This window comes from Heliangelus exortis, chromosome 4, assembly GCF_036169615.1.
Source record: "Heliangelus exortis chromosome 4, bHelExo1.hap1, whole genome shotgun sequence".
Lineage (NCBI taxonomy): Eukaryota > Metazoa > Chordata > Aves > Apodiformes > Trochilidae > Heliangelus > Heliangelus exortis.
In genome coordinates this window covers 37,853,842-37,873,344 of record NC_092425.1, presented here as the reverse complement: position 1 = coordinate 37,873,344, position 19,503 = coordinate 37,853,842, and the positions used below count along the sequence as shown (strand labels likewise).

Below are 19,503 nucleotides of genomic sequence, written 5' to 3'. Positions count from 1 at the left end.
ATTAATCATGAGTGAGACCATGAGATCAATTGGAGAACCTGGAACAAGAGAAAACAAAGAAATTTCATGTGCAGTTGGGTCCCTACCAGACTTTGAGGGGAAGCAATGCCCCCTATAACCAGGTGCCTTAAATATATCTCTGAATTACAACCCGTGGAGATGTAACAGCCACATCTCAAAGCTCAGCTGGACTGTTATTACATTTAAAGCATAAAAACAAAGCAAAAAAGGTCACAGCTTCAAAATGATCTGGGCAAGCAATGACTTGGACTTAAGAGCCACTGCCCTTTCCCTGTTCCTGTCACATGCCCAGTAAGGGATGTGCTTAAGTTTATGCTGTAGTTACATCTGGCTTTGCTGTGTAGGTATAATTAGCCCAGCTCTAGTAATTGACTGCCTCAATTATGTCTCTCAAGACAATATTTTTTCCTTGACACGGGAAAAATGGTCTTTAAAAAACAAATTAACAGTAGGTTGGCATCAATATCTTCTTCCTACAAGTGGCACTAACCAACTGCTACAAAAATAAATGAGAAGTAAAGCCACTAAAATCCCCATTCCCAAGCACATTTGTGTCCTACATTTGCAAGAATCTTAGAATCTTACCTTTATGGAAAACAAAATTTAATACAGTAAACACATTTCAAGATAACCAACCGTAAATGCTAAGAAAGAAACATTGACACTGTACTTTCTTTTTTAAACAAATATTACAAAATTGAATTTTATTGAGTTTCACACAAGATGCACTTATAAAATTGATACAGAATGTCATCCAACAGAAAAAAATTAAAGCAATTCCAAGCTTCCTTTAGCAACTGCTAAATAATTCAAAAATAAGATACACCGAATTGACAGATAATCTGAACTTCAATGTGTGAACATCTCCAATTAGTATAAAATACATCAGAAATTAAAGAATTTCAGATTTTTCCCCAGCACAAGTCCTCCTCTTTATACTCTCATCCCTAAACTGCAACCACAGATTTTGGCATTATTCAGCTGCTTTTGACAGGGGAGGCTGAAAGGCTGCTGCAAAAAGCTCCCAGCAGAGCAGACCACACCACCCTGTATGACAAATTTCTTACAAACAAGTCCACTCAGACATGTGGTAACTCTGTCCAGCTCCCTCCATTTGCTATTTTACTGTAGTCCTGCAATTTTCAGGGATTAGCACTTGCATTAACATTTTATATGTTTATAAACCAAATAAACTTTGGCTTCCCCACTCTGACATCCAATGAAATTAGCAAAGAGGAAATTTGCCTTCATTTTTTTTCCAGCACTGAAGTCCTTTTGTGATCCCTTGGAAAGTGAAACTGGTGCTTACTTAGATACCTGAATGGCATTGGAAGTTGTCTTTGAACAAGATGTATGAAGAATATACCTTTAGCTAAAGGGTCTTCCCTAATTAAAGTCTCCAGCCCAAGTTTTGAGCTCAAATTTATTCCATTCTTGATCTGAGGAGTCCAACCCATCTTTCACTGATTCTCCCACAACTGCATCTCACACTAAAAATTAAGATGCATTGTAATGCTTAAGTGCTCTTTATAGATCTAGTCCAGCCACTTAAGCTTGACTGAAGCCAAGGAATTGGCCAAGGTAGCTCTGATTTCATTCTCAGCATGAGCTTTTATAGGCAAGTGAAGACACAGATGTCATTCTTACCACAGTTAACCCCAAAATGCAGTGCAATATTCTTTCTTTTCTGCTGTGTTAATGCCATACACACAGTTCCAGCACAACAGTTGCTTCCTGCAATTCCCACTGCCCTTCCTCAATGTATAGAGGTGCCCCTTTATTATTTTTTCCTACAGCAACAACAACAAAAAAATCTTCAGCTTTTAAAAATAATTGTATAAATTATTTGCCTTGCAGGACACACAACACAAGAAATGAATATGCTTCATATTTGCCCAGCAAAGCAGAACCTTCATTACTGTGATCTCTCCCTGGTGTTTAGTATTTAGATAAAATAGTATGCATTAAGTCTTTCATTTAAAGGCAAAATTTTATTCTGATTACAAGATTTTTCAAGATACATCTTGAAAAGATTTCTGTTGACAGGAATAACTATCTTGACTTACTGTTCTATGTACCAATGCTTTATGTGTAGGTTGATACAAGCACAGGCTTGGAATTCTGCTTGCAGATGTTTAATAAAACAAGGTAACTGGAAAGGCAAGCTTCCCATCAAGCTCTCACACATTTCCAGGAATATCCTTACACTGGAGGAACCTTCATGAAAAGCAGTATGTTCTGGAAGCATGGTTTCATAACGCAGAACAGGATTATGCTTTTTTTCCAGTCTATTTTCCAGAAAAGTGATACTGTAGCTCTGCCACCAGGCTAGAAACTCATGATCCACCATATTTTCCAAGAGGCAAGGTAAAGATCACTTACTTGACCTGACCAGATACCAAGCCAAGTTACTTGTAGAAAGAAATTAATATTTTTTTGCCATTAATAATTTAAGTTTTTAAATAAATATTTATGTGCCTTTTTTGGCAACCGTCCATTCTGGTAGCATCTGCTGTCCCAACAGCTCAGTATCCTTAGCACATTGATTAAAAAAATAAATCTTAGTCAATTCTGTTTCCACAAATAGTAAACCTGTCTATCTCCAACAAGTCTTTCTTTGAAGACCTGTGTTTTAATTCTGAACTGTCTTGGCTTATATCTTTTTCTTCTCCATCAGGAGTTGTCAGAAATTGATCAGAATTGCTTGTAACAAGTAAAGAAGGTGTATTCTCCTTCTGATGCACAGGCTGATTGGTAACTGATGTAGACCCATTTTCATCTGTGGGAATGCCTGTTGAAACAGAAGAAAATTACAAAGATAATAATGAATTTAAGACAGGCATGCATGTATGTAGCATCCAGATTAATTCCAAACTGCCCTGAGAAACTGCATGGCATCAAATCCTCTACCTCCTTTTAGTTTTACCTTAATAAATTTCCATTTCTAACTTGGCAGAAGGATAGAAAAAGCATGCAGATAGTTCAGGCACAGAGCAAGAGCATTAGTAACAGATGTTAGGACACACAGTGCATTTTTCTGGTTTACATCCTAATTTTTGTTGGTTAGGCAACAAGATTTTTGACTCTCGTTCGAACACACATTTTCTTGTGAAATGAAGAAAAAAAATCTCAGTAGGGGGAACTTGATGAGTCTTAATCCTCTCTATATGTACACTAAACCTGGCTTCTCTAGAGATGGCTAATAAATGACTCGTGGACTGCAGCACACTTTAATAGCACTGGCTCCTAAAGCAGTTCTATTAAAGAATTCCATTTTTATTCCTGCCTTTTACTTCAGTGGAATTGAACCCTGGCTCCATTAACTTAAGCTATTTGCAAGCAGTACCCATGTATTGTTTCCCCAGTTTTTAAAAACGTTTAAAGAATTACAATGCACATGCAAATGACAAGGAAATAATTTTTTTCTTATCTACCATTTTCTCATAAAGACTGAGCTATTGTTTCTAATGGAGCCTGAAAAAACCTCTGTAATGTGGAGACCAGCCCAAGGAAACACTGTCAGAATGGAATCACTACCTAAATTACTACATAGCATCTCTTCACAGTATATATAACATCTACTACTTGAAGGCACATGGATTACCTTCTGCAGTTTTATGCAAGTCTAAGGTACTGAACTTGAATCAAGAAAAGAGATGAGTAATTGTAGAACTTTGTTACAAAATTATTTCTAACCCAGCAGCTTCCAGAGAAAACTGGTCAGCCTATAAATGATTACTAAGAATAAGAACTTCCAGTCATCATGAGCAAATATAAAATTTTACCCTTTAAAATTTCCCCCCATCAAGATTTCAAACTGTTTCTGTAGACAAGTTGGAAAAACTCATAGAAAAATAAATTGACTTACATTGTAAGGTGATAGAAAGTCGACCAGATTAATTCCCTCACCCTCCTTCTAGGGAGAGATGGGGTGAGAGACTCTATTTAAAAAACCTTGATAAGTGGGGCACAGGGATTAACCAACATTGCAGAGCCCAGCAGTCATAATGCAGACACATAGAAGCTGGGGAAGGTAGAATAATTCTTTCAACATAATTAAGGCTCCTAGTAAATAAAGAGCTGGTAAAAGGTATACAAAACCCTGAAAAACTGTTAGAAATTGAGTTCTTTCATCACCATTGGAAATTAAGAATATTTTAAATAAAAATCAGCAAAAGGCTGTTGATTGCTCCTTTGCAAGCAAAATCTTTCTATTTGATGAAATAAGCATCTCTGCTGACTGCCCTGGTAAAACTGCTGCTGCTTCAGCTAAAAATAGTCCTCAGGATTTATTTACTGTAAGCTTAAAGGTCAATCTAAGTAAGTAAGACTTATTAAATCTCATATACAAGTGTAGTACTAGACTGTTTAATTATAACATTATGAGAGTAGCCTAATAAATGCAGAAGACATTCAGACCAAATTCATATTAGATCCTTGTATCACGAAACCAAAGCAACCCCATGAATCAAAGCTGTTTAAAAATAAATGTCTGCACCAAGTTCCTGCCTGATGTGATTTGACACAGGTGAGATACAGAGATTTATGAGTGAGACACTGAGATTCTTCCCTATTGCTGTGGAGACACTCTGGTGACTAATAAGCACCTTCCATTTCACATCTTTGGCAAGCAGCAGAGTGCACACAATAAAAGCTTCACTGTTATGCTCTCTGGGGCTCTCACTGAGCTCTTCACAGAGGAAGACACACAATCCAATTCAGTTGACTGGAACAATGAAGGGTTCTGTTTCCTTATATAATGTGGCACAGGGATTTAATAATGTCCTGTTCCAATTATGTATCAGCTGCTAATGCTGAGGAACTACACAAGAAAACCACACTGCACTGACTTGAAATAGGAAGTAGAGAGCAGTTGAAAGAGCTATTTGGATTTCATAAAGCTTTTCATTAATGTTTTTCTGACAACTACATGTAATTATACCTATTGTATTACATTAATCTCTATAAAAAACTAATAGATTCCTTCCTTATTAAGTTCCAGCACTACCAGAGGTGATGTGTAAATATTTACTTACTTGTGCAGTGACATGGCAGACCCAGTTGGACCAGATGATCCTTAAAAGGCCCCTCCCAACTCAAACCATTCTATGACTACAATTTTCAATCAAAATCATGGTACTGTCCTGATATTTCTATCACCTCCACATATCAGGGTGGAATCTTAGCAGGGAGATGAGTGCTGCTAACCAGAAGGTGATGCATGAACTAAAATAAATAAATACATCTACCAACTTTTGTCCACTGCTGTGATATGGTACAATTAAGGTCCAGCAACAGTGTTACTGTGCAAACAGTGTTATACATCTGATTTAATAATAAATTTAGCAGATAGCCTTACCTTGGGTAGATTTAAACATGCTTTGCTGTTTGCCAGCTGACTTCCCTGGTGTAGTAGTCAGGACAGGATTGAATAATTTCTCCTCCATTTTTGCTTCTTTTACATATTGACATGATTTCCCCAGCAATACAATACTGTTAAGGACTTTTAAAGATATTAACCTGAAACAACAAAAAAAACCCCAAAACAAAACAGCTGTTTACATACTTGCATTAGCATATGAAAGAAAGTGCACATTATTCATAGTGCAATTATTCATATTAAAATAATGGCATATGGTTACTGCTGTCCTGAAAGGATTAGCTGATAAATTAAATCCCTTCAGTAGCATGATCAAAAGGTAATTTCCAATTCCTAACAATTTGCTTCAGATTCAATGCTTAAATTTTCCTTTTTTTTCAGAAGGCATCCAGAGAAAAACATGAAGTTCTACCATAGTCTAACAAAAGGACTACAAGGACAGGTAAGCAGACATTTAATACATCAAATATTTAAGCACAGAACTATAAAAGACCCTCAACAGTGCAAGTCCAAATGAAATGCACTAATGTTAGAACTGTAGCCTTAAGTGTGCCCAGCCAGGGATCACTAGTGAACACTGAACCACAAGAATGCAAATATTTGGCTTTCACAAATTACAGGCTAATCATAACAAGTCTTTTTTCACATCTCAAAAGACAGTCCTTAAAGTCCTTAAAGTCCTCCCTCAGCAGATCCAAACTGGCAGCACCTACATAACCCCATTGCACAGTTCAACTGATGGCAGATTCCTTTTATATTATCACTAATTTGCAGCAAATCATTGAAGTCCATTATATACCTGTCTTCTCATTTGAAGATCAGGAAGGTCTCATCTACCATCAGTTGTTTTTAGATTTACAAGTCAAATGAGCTTTGTAAAAATCTAAGTTCATTACACAACATGCAGCCCAATGTCCACTCCAGTGGTGAAAGCAGAGGTGAAGGCTTCACTACAGAAGAAGGAAGTAGTGATCTATTCTCTGTGGAATATTTAATAATAATTCTCTAAGCAAATCAACCTACATAACAAAAGTGAACCACATGCAGACTCTAAATTCATTCTCCACTCTCCAAAAATCTTTTTCTTATATAGATCACTGACAAATTAAAAGTGAACATTCAGAGATCCAAGGGACCCAAGCACAGTTCAGGAGCAGCTTCATTATCTCTCACTGCATTCATGCATCAGAACTTGTCAAACAGAAAAACAAGGTACACTGCACTTTTAGGGGAATGTTATGCAATACATCTACTTCTAGAAGAAATTTAGATAAATGGAAGAATGAGCAAAACAGGCCACTCTCAGTACTTGGAGGAAACTGACATTTTAGTATCCAAGCAACCACAAAGAAGATATTTTATACAAGTTGAAAGCTGCAATTCTCTACAGTTTTATTAGGCTATTGGGACAGATTTTGTTTCTGAGAGTTGAGAAGTTCTCTTCCATTTTTAATAAGTTTTAGAGGAGTTTTTCCTACACTTCTTATGTAACATGCTTTTGTTCTGAAAGAGCAGGTGTTTACAGAATGACTCGACTCTGATTTAATGAGATCAGAAGTTGAAAAGGCTACAAATCAACATTTTAGTGTATCAGTTCCAGCTTCTCATGGAAAATTATGCAAGAGTTTCTACTGATTCTCCTTTATTCTTTTCTGCCAGTCCACCCCAGGCTCAAATTTCTAACAACAATGTAAGTTTGCAGTTGTTCAAAATCCTAGAAAAAGAAAACTCGGGTTTCATATGCTGGGCAAGATTATTAAATAGTGTAACTTACAGTATTACACTTGTTAAATATCAAAACAAAACAATGTCATCTACTTTAATAGTCCCAATCTTTTGCCCAGTTAACTGTTTCAGGTGTTATCACATTTTTTTTCACATACCAATGCTACACTGATCTCATGAAAACCTTAAACTTATGTGCAGAACACAAATTACTTGATAGATGGATGTTAGCTTCAAATCTGAAATCCCAGCAAAAGTAAAAATCTGTTCTCACTTTTCAAGAAGGACAAAATAAACCAACAAGTGTTTACTCCTATGACCTGTGCCTTCAAAGAGCAGCATTTAATCCCTCACATTACTTCTTCCTGCCCTCCACCCTCCAAGCCACAGGGACAGGGCAAAAGCTAGAACTGGACTGCAGCAGTGGAATGGTAGATAGAGGGAAATATTATATATATATTTGGAAAAAAATACAAACAAACCACAAAACATTAAGCAGAATGAAGGTGCTGAGCTTTGGTATACCACAGCTTGAATTTCATGATCAGGAGCTAGTGCTCTGAATTAAATAGAGCTGGCTTTAGAGAGAACATCAGCACAGCATGTCTTACACTGGGAAGAAATCAAAGTATGGGGCAGAAAAATGTATGTAGTAACTTTAAATCTAGTTATCTGACACTCAAGAGATGTGTCTCTACACTGACACAGAGTACATACATCTGATCAAGTTCTACCTTTTTTCAGATCAAGGTCAGAGTAGAGGTAAGTCTACACATTCAGGAAAAATGTACAGTAATCCTGTTCTTTTCATAAGGCACTGCAAATGAGCAACCATCTCTCTTCCAGTGTACCTGCTAAACCACTGCCCCAGAAGACTTTTGCTTCTCCAGTCTTGCTGCCTTCAGTTACAAACCCAACTTCCTAGGGCACTGGAAGAGATATTTCCACAATGTTGTGGGCAGTTTCTCTGTGGTGCAGCTATTTGCATCAGTTCTTCAGGATCAATTTTAGGAAGACTGCAATATCAGTGAGCACTGAGAGATAATAATAAACACTGATGCAGTTGAGTTTGCAGCTTTCCAAGAAAGTGGTCACCCCCACAGAACCTACAGCAAGTGTCTCAAGACAGGCAAACTAGATTGCATTTAAAGGACAATTAAACTCAGCTCAGAAGTTATTTATCCACTGGTGACAAGTTAAGGGTAACACAAGCATGAACTGACTTGGCAGTGAAGAGAGAGTTGTAAATCACTGGCTTTGGAAAACAAACTTCTATAGGATATAAGGTGCCTTAACAAAGATTACTTACTGACCCTGTTGTTCTTCCCAGAAATGTAAGCCTTGCATTTACTTTTTCATTTCCATATAACAGTTTCCTAACATGAAACCTTGCAGAGAGAAGAATTCATGATCTACTCAGAGAACTTAAACTGCTTATTTTTTGTTGGCATATGGAATCTTTAGTGAAAGTTTCATACTTTGGAATTCTATTTCTCATTTTATGGAGAAGTAATGGTATTTGTCTGTCAAATTCTCTCCATCATTTTTCCACTAGTTATTTTCATTACTGAAGTTAATTATTGAGAGCTATAATCCCTCAATGCAGTTGAAGTAGTTAGGGAGCAATCTGCACTCAATTTCTGTTTATGAGCAGAGTGTTTTACATTTATTTTCTAACTGAACATTAAAAGTCTTTACACTTACACCTAGAAGTATCAACACAAGCTTTTTCAGATATCTGATCAAATAATGGTAAAAACTTTCAATTATGTGCATTTACTTACCCACAGTAGAACAGCACAACACAAACATATGCTAAGACTCCTTGTACTTTTATTGAGCTTGTTACGACTCTGATGAGCTGTTTTAAGGATAAAAGTTGAACAGCTGAAACACACAGCACACAAATCTCCACAGACTATTTCAACAGATAATTGTTTCTTGGTAAATTCAAGACAAATGTAGAAGCATTTACACTGATAGCAATTTATTCTAATGTTCCCCTTGGTACTGCTAAGTATTTAAGATTTTGCTTTGAATAAATATAATAGTTGCACCTAGCTGCAACTTTGCCAAAACCACAGTCTGATAATGTTTCCTTCCCCACTGACTTGTGAAATAAGTAAAAAAACCAAACCTCCCCAGAAGTCAAGGGCTGCAAGCTGAGTGAATAATTTTTGAGGAAAATGTCAAGAGATGCTGATGCAGTAAAACAAAATCAGTGTTTTGCACTGTGAGTTCTGTATTTTGAATACAAAATTGCTTTGTGAACTAGGCATGTGAATCCCAAGTTCCAGTAACAGAGTATCCAAAAATCTCAGTTTTACTTCAGTATTTCCCAGCTAGGGTTCCAAGCTAGCAAAGCACTTCATTTGTTTTAAACCTATTAGTATCCAGGATAACACAACAGAATGCAATTAAGCTGAAAAAAGCATTTCAATAAATTATCACTGGATGTATAGTGCTTAGTTATAAAATCAATCATTGTTATGATCATAGTTATTTTCCTTTTTAAAATCCTGAATAAAAACTAGGGAAAGCCTGTCAACAGTATTTTCCCCTATCTCTATGGGAGAACATGACCTTTAACAGTTAATTTATATTGATATTCTTCCAGGAAAACTATGAAGTAACATCTCTGCTGGCAAAGCAAGGACATAGTTCCAGTATTAAGATAGCTACTGCTTATCTACTTGTGTGTATGGGTCAAGGCAGAGCAGGTATTTACAGAAACCATTCTGCCATAGTTAATTCAGAACAGACAGCATGTGGACCCAATTCCAATAATGAAGTGATTCATTTTACAGCAAAATGTCCAGGTAACAGAGTCAACTATTTTGGAATCATGTATTCTACAACAGCTCAGAAGTTCACTGTCACATATAAAAATGTAAATCATTAAGGATACCATTACAGGGACAAACACAAGGACTCCTATGAAAAACCTAAAAAACCCACCCTAGTAGACTACAGCTAACCTTCTGGCAACCAGCTGCTTTCACTGTTCTGAATGACTGAACAGGAGTATTGCCAGAAGGAATAAAGGTTTAATAAGCACAGATGTAGTTTAATTCCACTGCGACAATCCAAATGCTTATGGTCTATAAAATATATATTTATTTTCTATAAAAGGCTGATAAACAGTAACATATTTGTGATCTCACAATTAATAGGTGATATAGGTTATACCCAAATGCTAACTCAACCTTGCTCAACCTCATCTTAAGGTAATGACTTCATCCTCAAAGTATCAGACTGAGCCTGCTCCCTCACAGGCATAAAATCTATACCTGAGATCTTACTGACAAAAAGCTGAGAGGAAAAATATTACTTACTAAGACAGCCAGAGGAAGAGGAATGAAACCCATTCTTCTGGAAACTGAATCACTATAATCTGTATATGCCTAGGAAAAAAAAAAAAAAGAACAACAACAAACTATTTATGCAAAGGAATGAGCTTATTTTAGCTTGGCACACCCTGTAGATAAAGATTGACTAAACTGGTATGAACTGTACCTATTCATGTTCTGAAATTCAAATGCAGATAGCTGTGCTCTCAGAAAAAGATAAAACAGAACCATGACCAATAGGATTAACTTCAGCTTCTAAATCAAGGGCAGCTGGAGTATCACACAAATCTCTAAAATCAAGAGCAATTAGGATACTGAATCCAAATGTGTTATATTTCATTTTTACACTATTACTGAGACCTTTTTTTATTAATTTGCCTTTGATCCACAAATACTGCAGAGAAAAAACCCATAACAGGGATAAAAGTACAACGGTCCATCCCACTACCTATTTTAAGTCATGTTCCAAAACATCTGTAATTAGCCTCAGGACTAAACTAATTTTGAAAATACATTTGTATTTGAACTCTCTAAACACAACTACTCTGCTTGCTGCCATTGAACATCATACCAAAGTCAGGTAGACACTCATTTTCCACAGAGGATCCTTAGGAAAAGTAAGTGAGTTTTGGTAACTAATGAACTGAGTTTTATTTTAATCTATTTTTAATATTTATTTACAGTTGAAGGTGTCTAACTTCTATATATGGTGCAACTACTGAATTCCTAGAAATACCTATTAAACACACCTACTAAAACAACACAGAATATTATAATAAAGTTAATTCAATTGTTAGAGCACTCATCCAGAGCACACACTAATAGGTAAGAGATTCATCCAGGAAAGGTACAGTACTAATAAATCACACAACCAGCCTGGGCATTCTGTAAATATCCACAGCACTAATATGCATGGTGCATATTCATGTACACCTGTGTATGTTGCTTGTGAAGAAATAAATTCCTCATGAAAACTCTATTTTGATCCACTATTAAAATAAAGCAAAGAGAACAGTAATATAAAGCTGTCTGAAGAAAGTCTTGGGAAGCTCAAAATGTCAAAAAGTTATTACAACCCTGATTATAAGTGTATTTGGAAAAGACAATATATTAAATAAACATGAACTGACATGCTCACTGGATAAAAATAAGACTATAAATCAAGAAAAATATTATCTTGTATTAAAAAAAGCTGAGTAGAATTTCAGTGCTATAGGAGTGAAAGAGTTTTGTATGCATTTCTTTATTTGCTCCAATGTCCCCTCCCTAACAATTACATTGGTTAATGCAAGAAGATGCTTTAATTTTCAGGCTTACATTTTTCTGTCGACTGCTAACAAGGTCAAATGCAAGACTGGCTCTGTATTCACTGTAGACCTGGAAAAAAATCCAGCACATCAGAGGTGTTATTGATTTGTTCTATCACACTTTATAGAATCAACAGAGATACTAAAAAAATGCTTCTGTAAAAATATTATAAACATTTATGCACAGGCTGAAGGGAGGCAAAGCAAATTATTCTGAGGTCTAATTGCAGCATTCAACAGATGGGCTCATATTTCTGCAATAAAGCAAATTGTGTGTATGTACAACAAACACAACTCTGTGCTATGCTTTGGGAACTGAATGAGACATTATAAAGCACTTATGGAATTTGAGGATCATCAGAAATGCAAAGAGAAATCACCTTTACTTTTTTTCCTAGAGTTGATATTCTAAGGTACCTGAAAGGTAGCACTGTGATCAAATTAAACAGATGAGAGCCTACTTATATACTGAGCAAGTGATCCTAAAACAATGCAAATTGTATCAGAAGATGAACAAAGCCTTTATTTCTGTTTAAAACAGTTCTGCACATCAAGACAGAAAAGCACCTATCTCCAGGGTAAGTGGCAGGGCAACTGCACTGCAGGTGTTCAAAACTTCTGAAAAATTCTTATCTAGCACAATGAATCTTTAGAACTTCATGCAAAAAAAATACCAAGTTTGTTAAATAAACCTTGCAAAATCGTTACCCACCACCTCCATCCTCCAGCTGTTTCAGCACCCTGAAGCATGTTACATTTTTGGCTATCCTGACTTCATTATTGCTCTTTTCCACACTCTATAAAAAAGTAGGGCATGAATAAACGCCTCTGGCAGAAGGGAGCTTATTAAGTACATCCATTAAACTTGTTTCTACACTGCACAGTGCAGTTTCTTTAGAGATGCTGAAAATGATAGCACTTCCAAGTTCTGATCTCATTTCCTGAAAAGTGGTTTTAACAGTGAGAAAATGCTAACTTCACCAATTTATCAGCTGCATCTGAACTCACACAACACACAGGACAAAAGGTGAATGCATCGTGCTGCACCATACAAAATGGAACCTCGTGTAGTGCTTTAAAAGAAGGCCTGCATAAAAAATATGGCCTAGGAAATTTCAGGAGTGGGAAACTAATAAATAACCTACTTCATACCAGAGCTCCAGGGACAGTGGGAAAAATCTATCTTTGACTTCAGATTCCACCCCTTAACACACACACAAGAACTGAGATTCAGTAGCCTCACAATATCTGTTTTTCCCAGAGCCTGAATTTTAACCTACAAATTTTAACCTGCATCTATTCTGCATGAAAAAGGTACAAATTTGTCTAGACTGTAGAACAAGCTATTTTCTGTCTATTTAATTAGTATTAATTTCACAAAATGATTTGCCAGTTATGTGAACTGCAGTCATTATGTGAACTGTTACACAACACTTCCAGTAAATTATGGATCTGCAACTAATAATTTAGAAGCAGAGGTGTTTGTTCCCCATTATAAAGATCCTCAGAAGTTTATTGGATAAAGAAATTACCAATCTTCCCCAAATGATATCCCTTATATGAAAATAACAGTTTTTACATTTTTTGCACTGGAATAAATTTTATTATTTTAAAAAAATATTAGCAAAATAAGATACAACTTAAAATAGCACTCAGCATTCCAAAAAGGATACCTACATCTGCTGTGATGTCGTTGAACTTTGTTATAAAGGCATGCTTCACAATATCCACTGCAATTTCTGAAGCAACCACCATGCAAACATCTGGGAATAACACCCAAAGATGATCTGAAGGTTGGGAAGAAACAAGTTAGGCCAATTAGTATGACACCAGTATAAAAACCAAAAATCATAACACTTTTGCTCAACACTGAAAAATCCTTAAAAGACTGAAGTCTGTAATTTTAAATCACCACTGAGCATGAAGAGTGCAAGTCCTTGCTCATTAAATTGCTGTTGTAGTACCTTAGCAGGACTATATAATCACACCACAATTAGGAAACTTCATAAAGCTTTTTCTCTAAGAGGAAGACAACATTTGCACTTACTTGACAGTAGATACTTAGTATGTGCAAAGAACAGACAGAAGATCTGTGATTTTAGATGCTTAAGGTAAAATTTAGATAAAGTAGTAAACATTCCAGCATGATACACATCACAGATCAGGGTGCAAAAACATTAATATAAAGTTTAATAAAGTAAAATCCAAGTTTTATTCAGTATTTGTTTAAGATGGTATTAAAGTCCTAAGTATAATCAATATTAAATTATTAATGGAAATTTTCATGTAATCTATCAAATTCCAATCTCAACAGCTTCACTAAATAGATTCTCTAGGGGATCCTTCATCACTTCAAGATCAAGATCATCAACCTCCATCAGCACTTCAAGGAAAGGAAAGTGCTGGGAAGATATTCAAAACACTATTTGAAACATAACTGTACTTTATAGCATAACAGCACTTCCAGCAGAAAGGACAGAATCATTACAAGAAAGCCAGAAATAGAAAAATGAGAATCTAATCTATCTAACAAATAAAGATTCCCCAGTTATATGTCCTTGTTACCCTCATCTTTCAGGCTGAAAAGAAAAGCAAGAGATACAGGTGTTGATAACACAGGAATTTGTGATTTTGTATTTAATTTTTCTACTGGTTTACTCACCTGGATTCCATGAGAACTGTTCCATATTTCTTAGACACACAATTAGCAGCAGCACATAGTTGGTGAACCTCTCTTTTATATCTAGTTAAAAAACAAAACAAAACCAAAACCCACCAATTTGCAACTCCAAAGAAACACTCGTTTGCATCCAAATATTAATATTAATTTATCAAGTGCTGGATTAGACAATCTTTTCCACAAAATATTTGATCAAATTTGAGGAGGGGATGTTGAGAAGCTGACCACAGAGCTCTGCAGGATGCTCCATCAATTCAGGGTTCCCAACAGAGAAGGGAATTGTGACTTGCTGTCACCTAACAGATTAATAAAAATAGCCATGTTTCTTAATAAAGTCTGTGTATTTTTTTGTTGGATTCAAAAAGAACCAGCACCTCCTAGTGCTAAAATGGAGACAATACACCTGTCTGTCATTTCAGGTTATTAGCAAGGCAAATTTCATCTTCCACAGATCACAGATATCCAAATTGCTATTTACTGGGTACATCAGTTTTAAGACAACTATTTCACTTAATCTGCAAACTTCCTACTAGTCTTTCACATTGGCAGTTTAAAAGAGAAATGGAAGGGACATCACCTCAGTTATAAAAACTATAAGAAACATAAGAACAGGACAAAGGAGTCCTGTGACTTGCCCTCCTTGACTAGGCAGGGTCTTTTTTTTCCTACTATCTTGAGAAATGACATCTACAACTTGCTTCAGGATGCATCACATTTTTAAACATGTTAAAAAAACCTCCCTGAAATTTTGTTACTCACAAATGGGGTAAAACCTAAAACATAACATCACCACAAATCAGCAGGTCCAAAGAAGTCTTTTCAGAAGACAGAACTATTATGAAAACCTTTGAGGATATTGTTATCAATTGTTACACCCATTAACAACCTTGACATTAATTTCTTTGTGGGCAAGTTATCTACAGACCCAAAGGGTTCATTTCCTTAAGCACCTCAAATGTTCCAGCTACTGATCTTAGTAAAAAAAAAAAAACAAAACAAAACAAAACATCACCTCTACAGACTACAGAACAATGATAATGTTCATGGTTGCAGTTACTATATTCTAGTATAACAATATCCTGAATTAAAAAAAAAATAAAATCCTGGCAAGATGGAAGGAAGGGAGAAAGAAGAAAAGAATAACTCCTCAAAGAGAAGAGCTCAAAAAGCACACAGAATTCAAGAATGAGATTGCAGGCATTCATTTAAAAGGTATGTTTTGAGGTATATAAAGTTATTTCTCAGCATGGGCTGGGGAAACTTCAGAGGAAACACAGATTTCCAAAACAGAACAAGTGTTATATGCATGGGGGAAGAAAAAAAAAAAAAGGGGGAAATACTTTAGTAAAATAAATCTAAATACCAGGAAAAAAGAAAAGCACAGAAGTGAATTCCTAACCCTAATTTCTTGCCTTCCTGCCAATAATACTCCATGTAGAGTAGTTTTTGCTATGCTTCCAAATGCACCAAATACCCAAATTACACCCCCACAGTATGGTCTGATAAATACAGTTATGAGATGAGATATCACTTGGCAATATTTAAAATGGATTCACGTGCAGTCTGGCATTCCTTCACCTAAATTCCCTAGCACAGCCATTATTGATTTGAAAGTATTCACTGAATTTTCAGACTTCTGCCCCAAAATTTCAAAAAGGTTTCATCTTCTATTTCCCACCCTGCATGCTTGCACACTGCCATAACACATCAAGGCTCAGCAATGCACAAGATAACACAGGTCCCATCCTCAGGGCTTCAGATCCCTGGGAGGTCTGTACAGGTAGTATTCTCTCAAGTGGAAAGTTAGGAAATTCAAGCCTAAACATTAAAAGCACATCTCAAGCCAATCCCTTAAATTTATTACTGGTCAGTATGATAGCTTACCAGCTGACAGGATTAAATTAAGAGACATCTCTGGCCTTAAATGTGCTCCTCTGCTATAATTATAAACACCTTCCCCCACTGACTTTTAAGACCAGATGACAGACTGACACCTATTTTTCCCCTCTGATTATTTTTCCTGCTCTCACTGGCCTTGCTTCTAATCTGTTATCTCTGGTGCCACAGCTGTTCAAGGCTGTTTGGAGTGGCAGGAGTAAGTGCAGCTGCTCTTCTTCATCCTTGCCCCTCTCATCAACTGCTTGTCAGACACAGCAAGGGAGAAAAGGTGCTTTATAGCAACTTCCAAATTAAACCCAAATGATTCAGAAATTTGTTTCATTTTTCACCCTCACGGACAAGGGCACAGAAGGCTTCAGGATATTCAAAGCAACTGATGGTAATCACTCTTAAATTCCAATTTCAGAAAATTAAATATGCACCCATAATGTTTCGTAACTATTAACTTATTTGATGCTCTAGGTGTACATGTACATTTTTAAACAGGTGAGGGAAAATCCCTGTACCATTGCCACTTCTTTGATGATGTAGTGAGCTAAAAACCAAGTGAGACTGCATCTCTAGATTCCCACTTATGGACATCAGATTCTTCAAGAAAAGCAGAGAAAGTTAATCATGCTATTTGTGAATCCATGGAATTGGTGACAAGCCACCAACATTTGTGTTCAGTTATAGAGACTGTCAAATGGAAATGCCTCTATGCTGCTTCAGCATGACAAAGAGTACACTGGGAAGAAAAAAGATCTCTTCATTCTCCATCATGATAGTCCTTAATAAAATTGTTATAAGCCATTTCAACTTGGTTTCAAATGTACCCCCAAAATTTTGGTGATAAGCATATCATGAACTGCTTTTCAGTCAGAATACAGCCCAGCCTTAGTAATCCCTTTCCACTGTAAGACAGGGTTAAGTGACAGCCAAAGCAACAGGCTGAGGACATTTTTTAAGTCTTCAGCTACATCCTCAAGCACTTGATTAAGTTTAGCTCCTAAGTGTTGAAGAACTGACATCTACCACTAATTATCCCCCTGACAGGACTCCTGTCAGCACATGCCATGCAGACTGAATTCTAACACCATGTTTAAACTCCACTCTTAATAGCACTGGCCTGGCCACACATCATACCAAATATTCCCCATACACACTCTATTTTAAAATATGACACTGAATTTGTGCTTGCATGTATCCACTCATGGTTTAAATTACTATATATGATTACATCTTCTCAGTTTCCTTTCAAATACATATTTCTGTGTATTGAAAAGGGAAAGGAAGAATTCAGACATTCCAGACATTAGTACATGTGCCAGTATTTAGGCACAACATACCTGTTTCTATGAAGATAAGTCCTGTGTACCTACTGGGGCTGTTGTGGGAACAGAGGTGGCATTTATTTCAAAGACACTGATGTGCATACTGCCAGAAATCAAACAGGGGGGAAAAAAGCAAGATATACTTTTGTTCTATTAAAACCAAAACCAGGACTGCACATAGTCAAATCAGATTTCAAAGACTTTCATCTCACTTATATCAACCCGGCCATTCCAATTCAAATAGAATTCTATGCCCATATTAATAACATATTCTGCCCTTCTATAAATCCTTCTGGAAAATGGAGAAATTCAGTTTAAAGGATTGATAGCAATAAAGCTGAACTGTTAGTGTTTCAGAAGGTATCATCAATTTTAAATAATAAACACTACAAAAATGGATGTGACTGGCAAGAAAGGATGTTCCTAGGACAGCACTGTATCTAGTATGGAGTAGTGGAATTAATTAGCCAGCATCCTCATTAACTGATTCCTTAACTCACTCAGGAAAGAACCTGAATTCTGAAGGTACCAGGTACTTTACAGTGGTAACTTAGAAGGGCAACAAGATCCCAGGAGTAGAGATCCAGAAGTGGCACTTCTACTGACTGATGAAGGCATTGACCGACCTTAAATATACCCCTGGCACCAAATCCCACACTCTTAAAATGAAAAACTGGATTAGAACAATGGTATTCAAAAAAACTAAAGCTATACAAGAAAGCTGTCTGAATTCCAGAGACCATAGGTAAAAATAAAGACTGTTCAATATTTTGATCACAGCCACAGATACTGATAAATCAATTACAAAACTTTAGAATAAATCTGTTAAAAAATTCTGCACCAACGTATTTAAAATTTAATATTATTTTTAAATAATCTGTCCAAATGGCCAACTGAAGCAAATAATGTAATGCACTGCACCCTAATGCACTTCTTGATTTGAGGTACAATTGGGGTGTGTGAAAAATTTATTTCAGAGTACAGCATAAAATTAGAGTAAGACATTTAAAAGCATAGGGGAAGGCACCAAGCTGGGCTTTTCAAAGAGCTTTTCTTTATAGTTTTCATCTCCTTATCCACTAATCCTGAACTCCACAAAATTAACTTACAGATACCTACTTCAAAAAGAGAATATATTAGTTAAATTTAGGGAAATATTTCTTCCTGCTACAAGAAATACAAGGTTTTATGTCTTCTGTATAGAAGTCTCTTCCAGTGGTGACAGTGTGTATATTGCCTGGGTGTACAGCAATTTCCTAGCAGAAGTCAGGGTGATAATGTGAAAGGGGAGTTATAGCAGCTGATAAATCAAAGCTGCAGGAGCCAAGATGGTTGAAATCACAGATTCTGTAGCTGCAGTTTCAAGCAGCTATAAAAAACCCAAGATCTCTGTTGACCCCCTGCACCTAAGAGATAACAAGTTTGATTTTATTAGATAACTGTGCATCCAATATGTACCTCATGGTCTGTGAGTTTTTATGTAGACGATTCACAGTTTTTTTAGTCCTGAATTTTTAATGAATTAGCTGTTAACAGCAGGATTTTATATGGCCACACAAAGGTAAGGAGCATCTCTGAACCCACTGACATTAAGTCCAGAACTGAAAACAGTGGGAGACAGACATCAGCTGGTTATACACAAGCTAGTGCTGAACACAATGCCAAGTGGAAGTGCTATCACAATTTCCAGACCTAAAATGGAGTCTTGGTGACACCTGATATCTACCTTACCACACATCTTCAATACAATGCAGCAGTCTCCCAAGGTATTTTAATGCATAAGATTGGACATCTCTGAGAAAGTACAAGTGAAACCTTATTCGTGCTT

General features: G+C 36.2%; 1 protein-coding gene across 3 annotated transcripts in view; it reads right to left on the bottom strand.

Moving 5' to 3' along the window:
- Positions 1-691: 691 nt before the first annotated feature.
- TAPT1 (transmembrane anterior posterior transformation 1) overlaps positions 692-19,503 on the bottom strand; it is a 48,055-nt gene continuing 29,243 nt past the window's right edge. For all 3 annotated transcript variants that reach the window (XM_071743896.1, XM_071743895.1, XM_071743897.1), the window contains 7 exons: positions 14,446-14,526; positions 13,461-13,570; positions 11,794-11,853; positions 10,462-10,530; positions 8,911-8,987; positions 5,381-5,541; positions 692-2,812 (listed from right to left, as the gene is read on the bottom strand). In XM_071743896.1, coding sequence (XP_071599997.1) covers positions 2,583-2,812; positions 5,381-5,541; positions 8,911-8,987; positions 10,462-10,530; positions 11,794-11,853; positions 13,461-13,570; positions 14,446-14,526 — 788 coding nt within the window. In that variant the 3' untranslated portion in view covers positions 692-2,582. The remainder of the gene's footprint in view (positions 2,813-5,380; positions 5,542-8,910; positions 8,988-10,461; positions 10,531-11,793; positions 11,854-13,460; positions 13,571-14,445; positions 14,527-19,503) is intronic.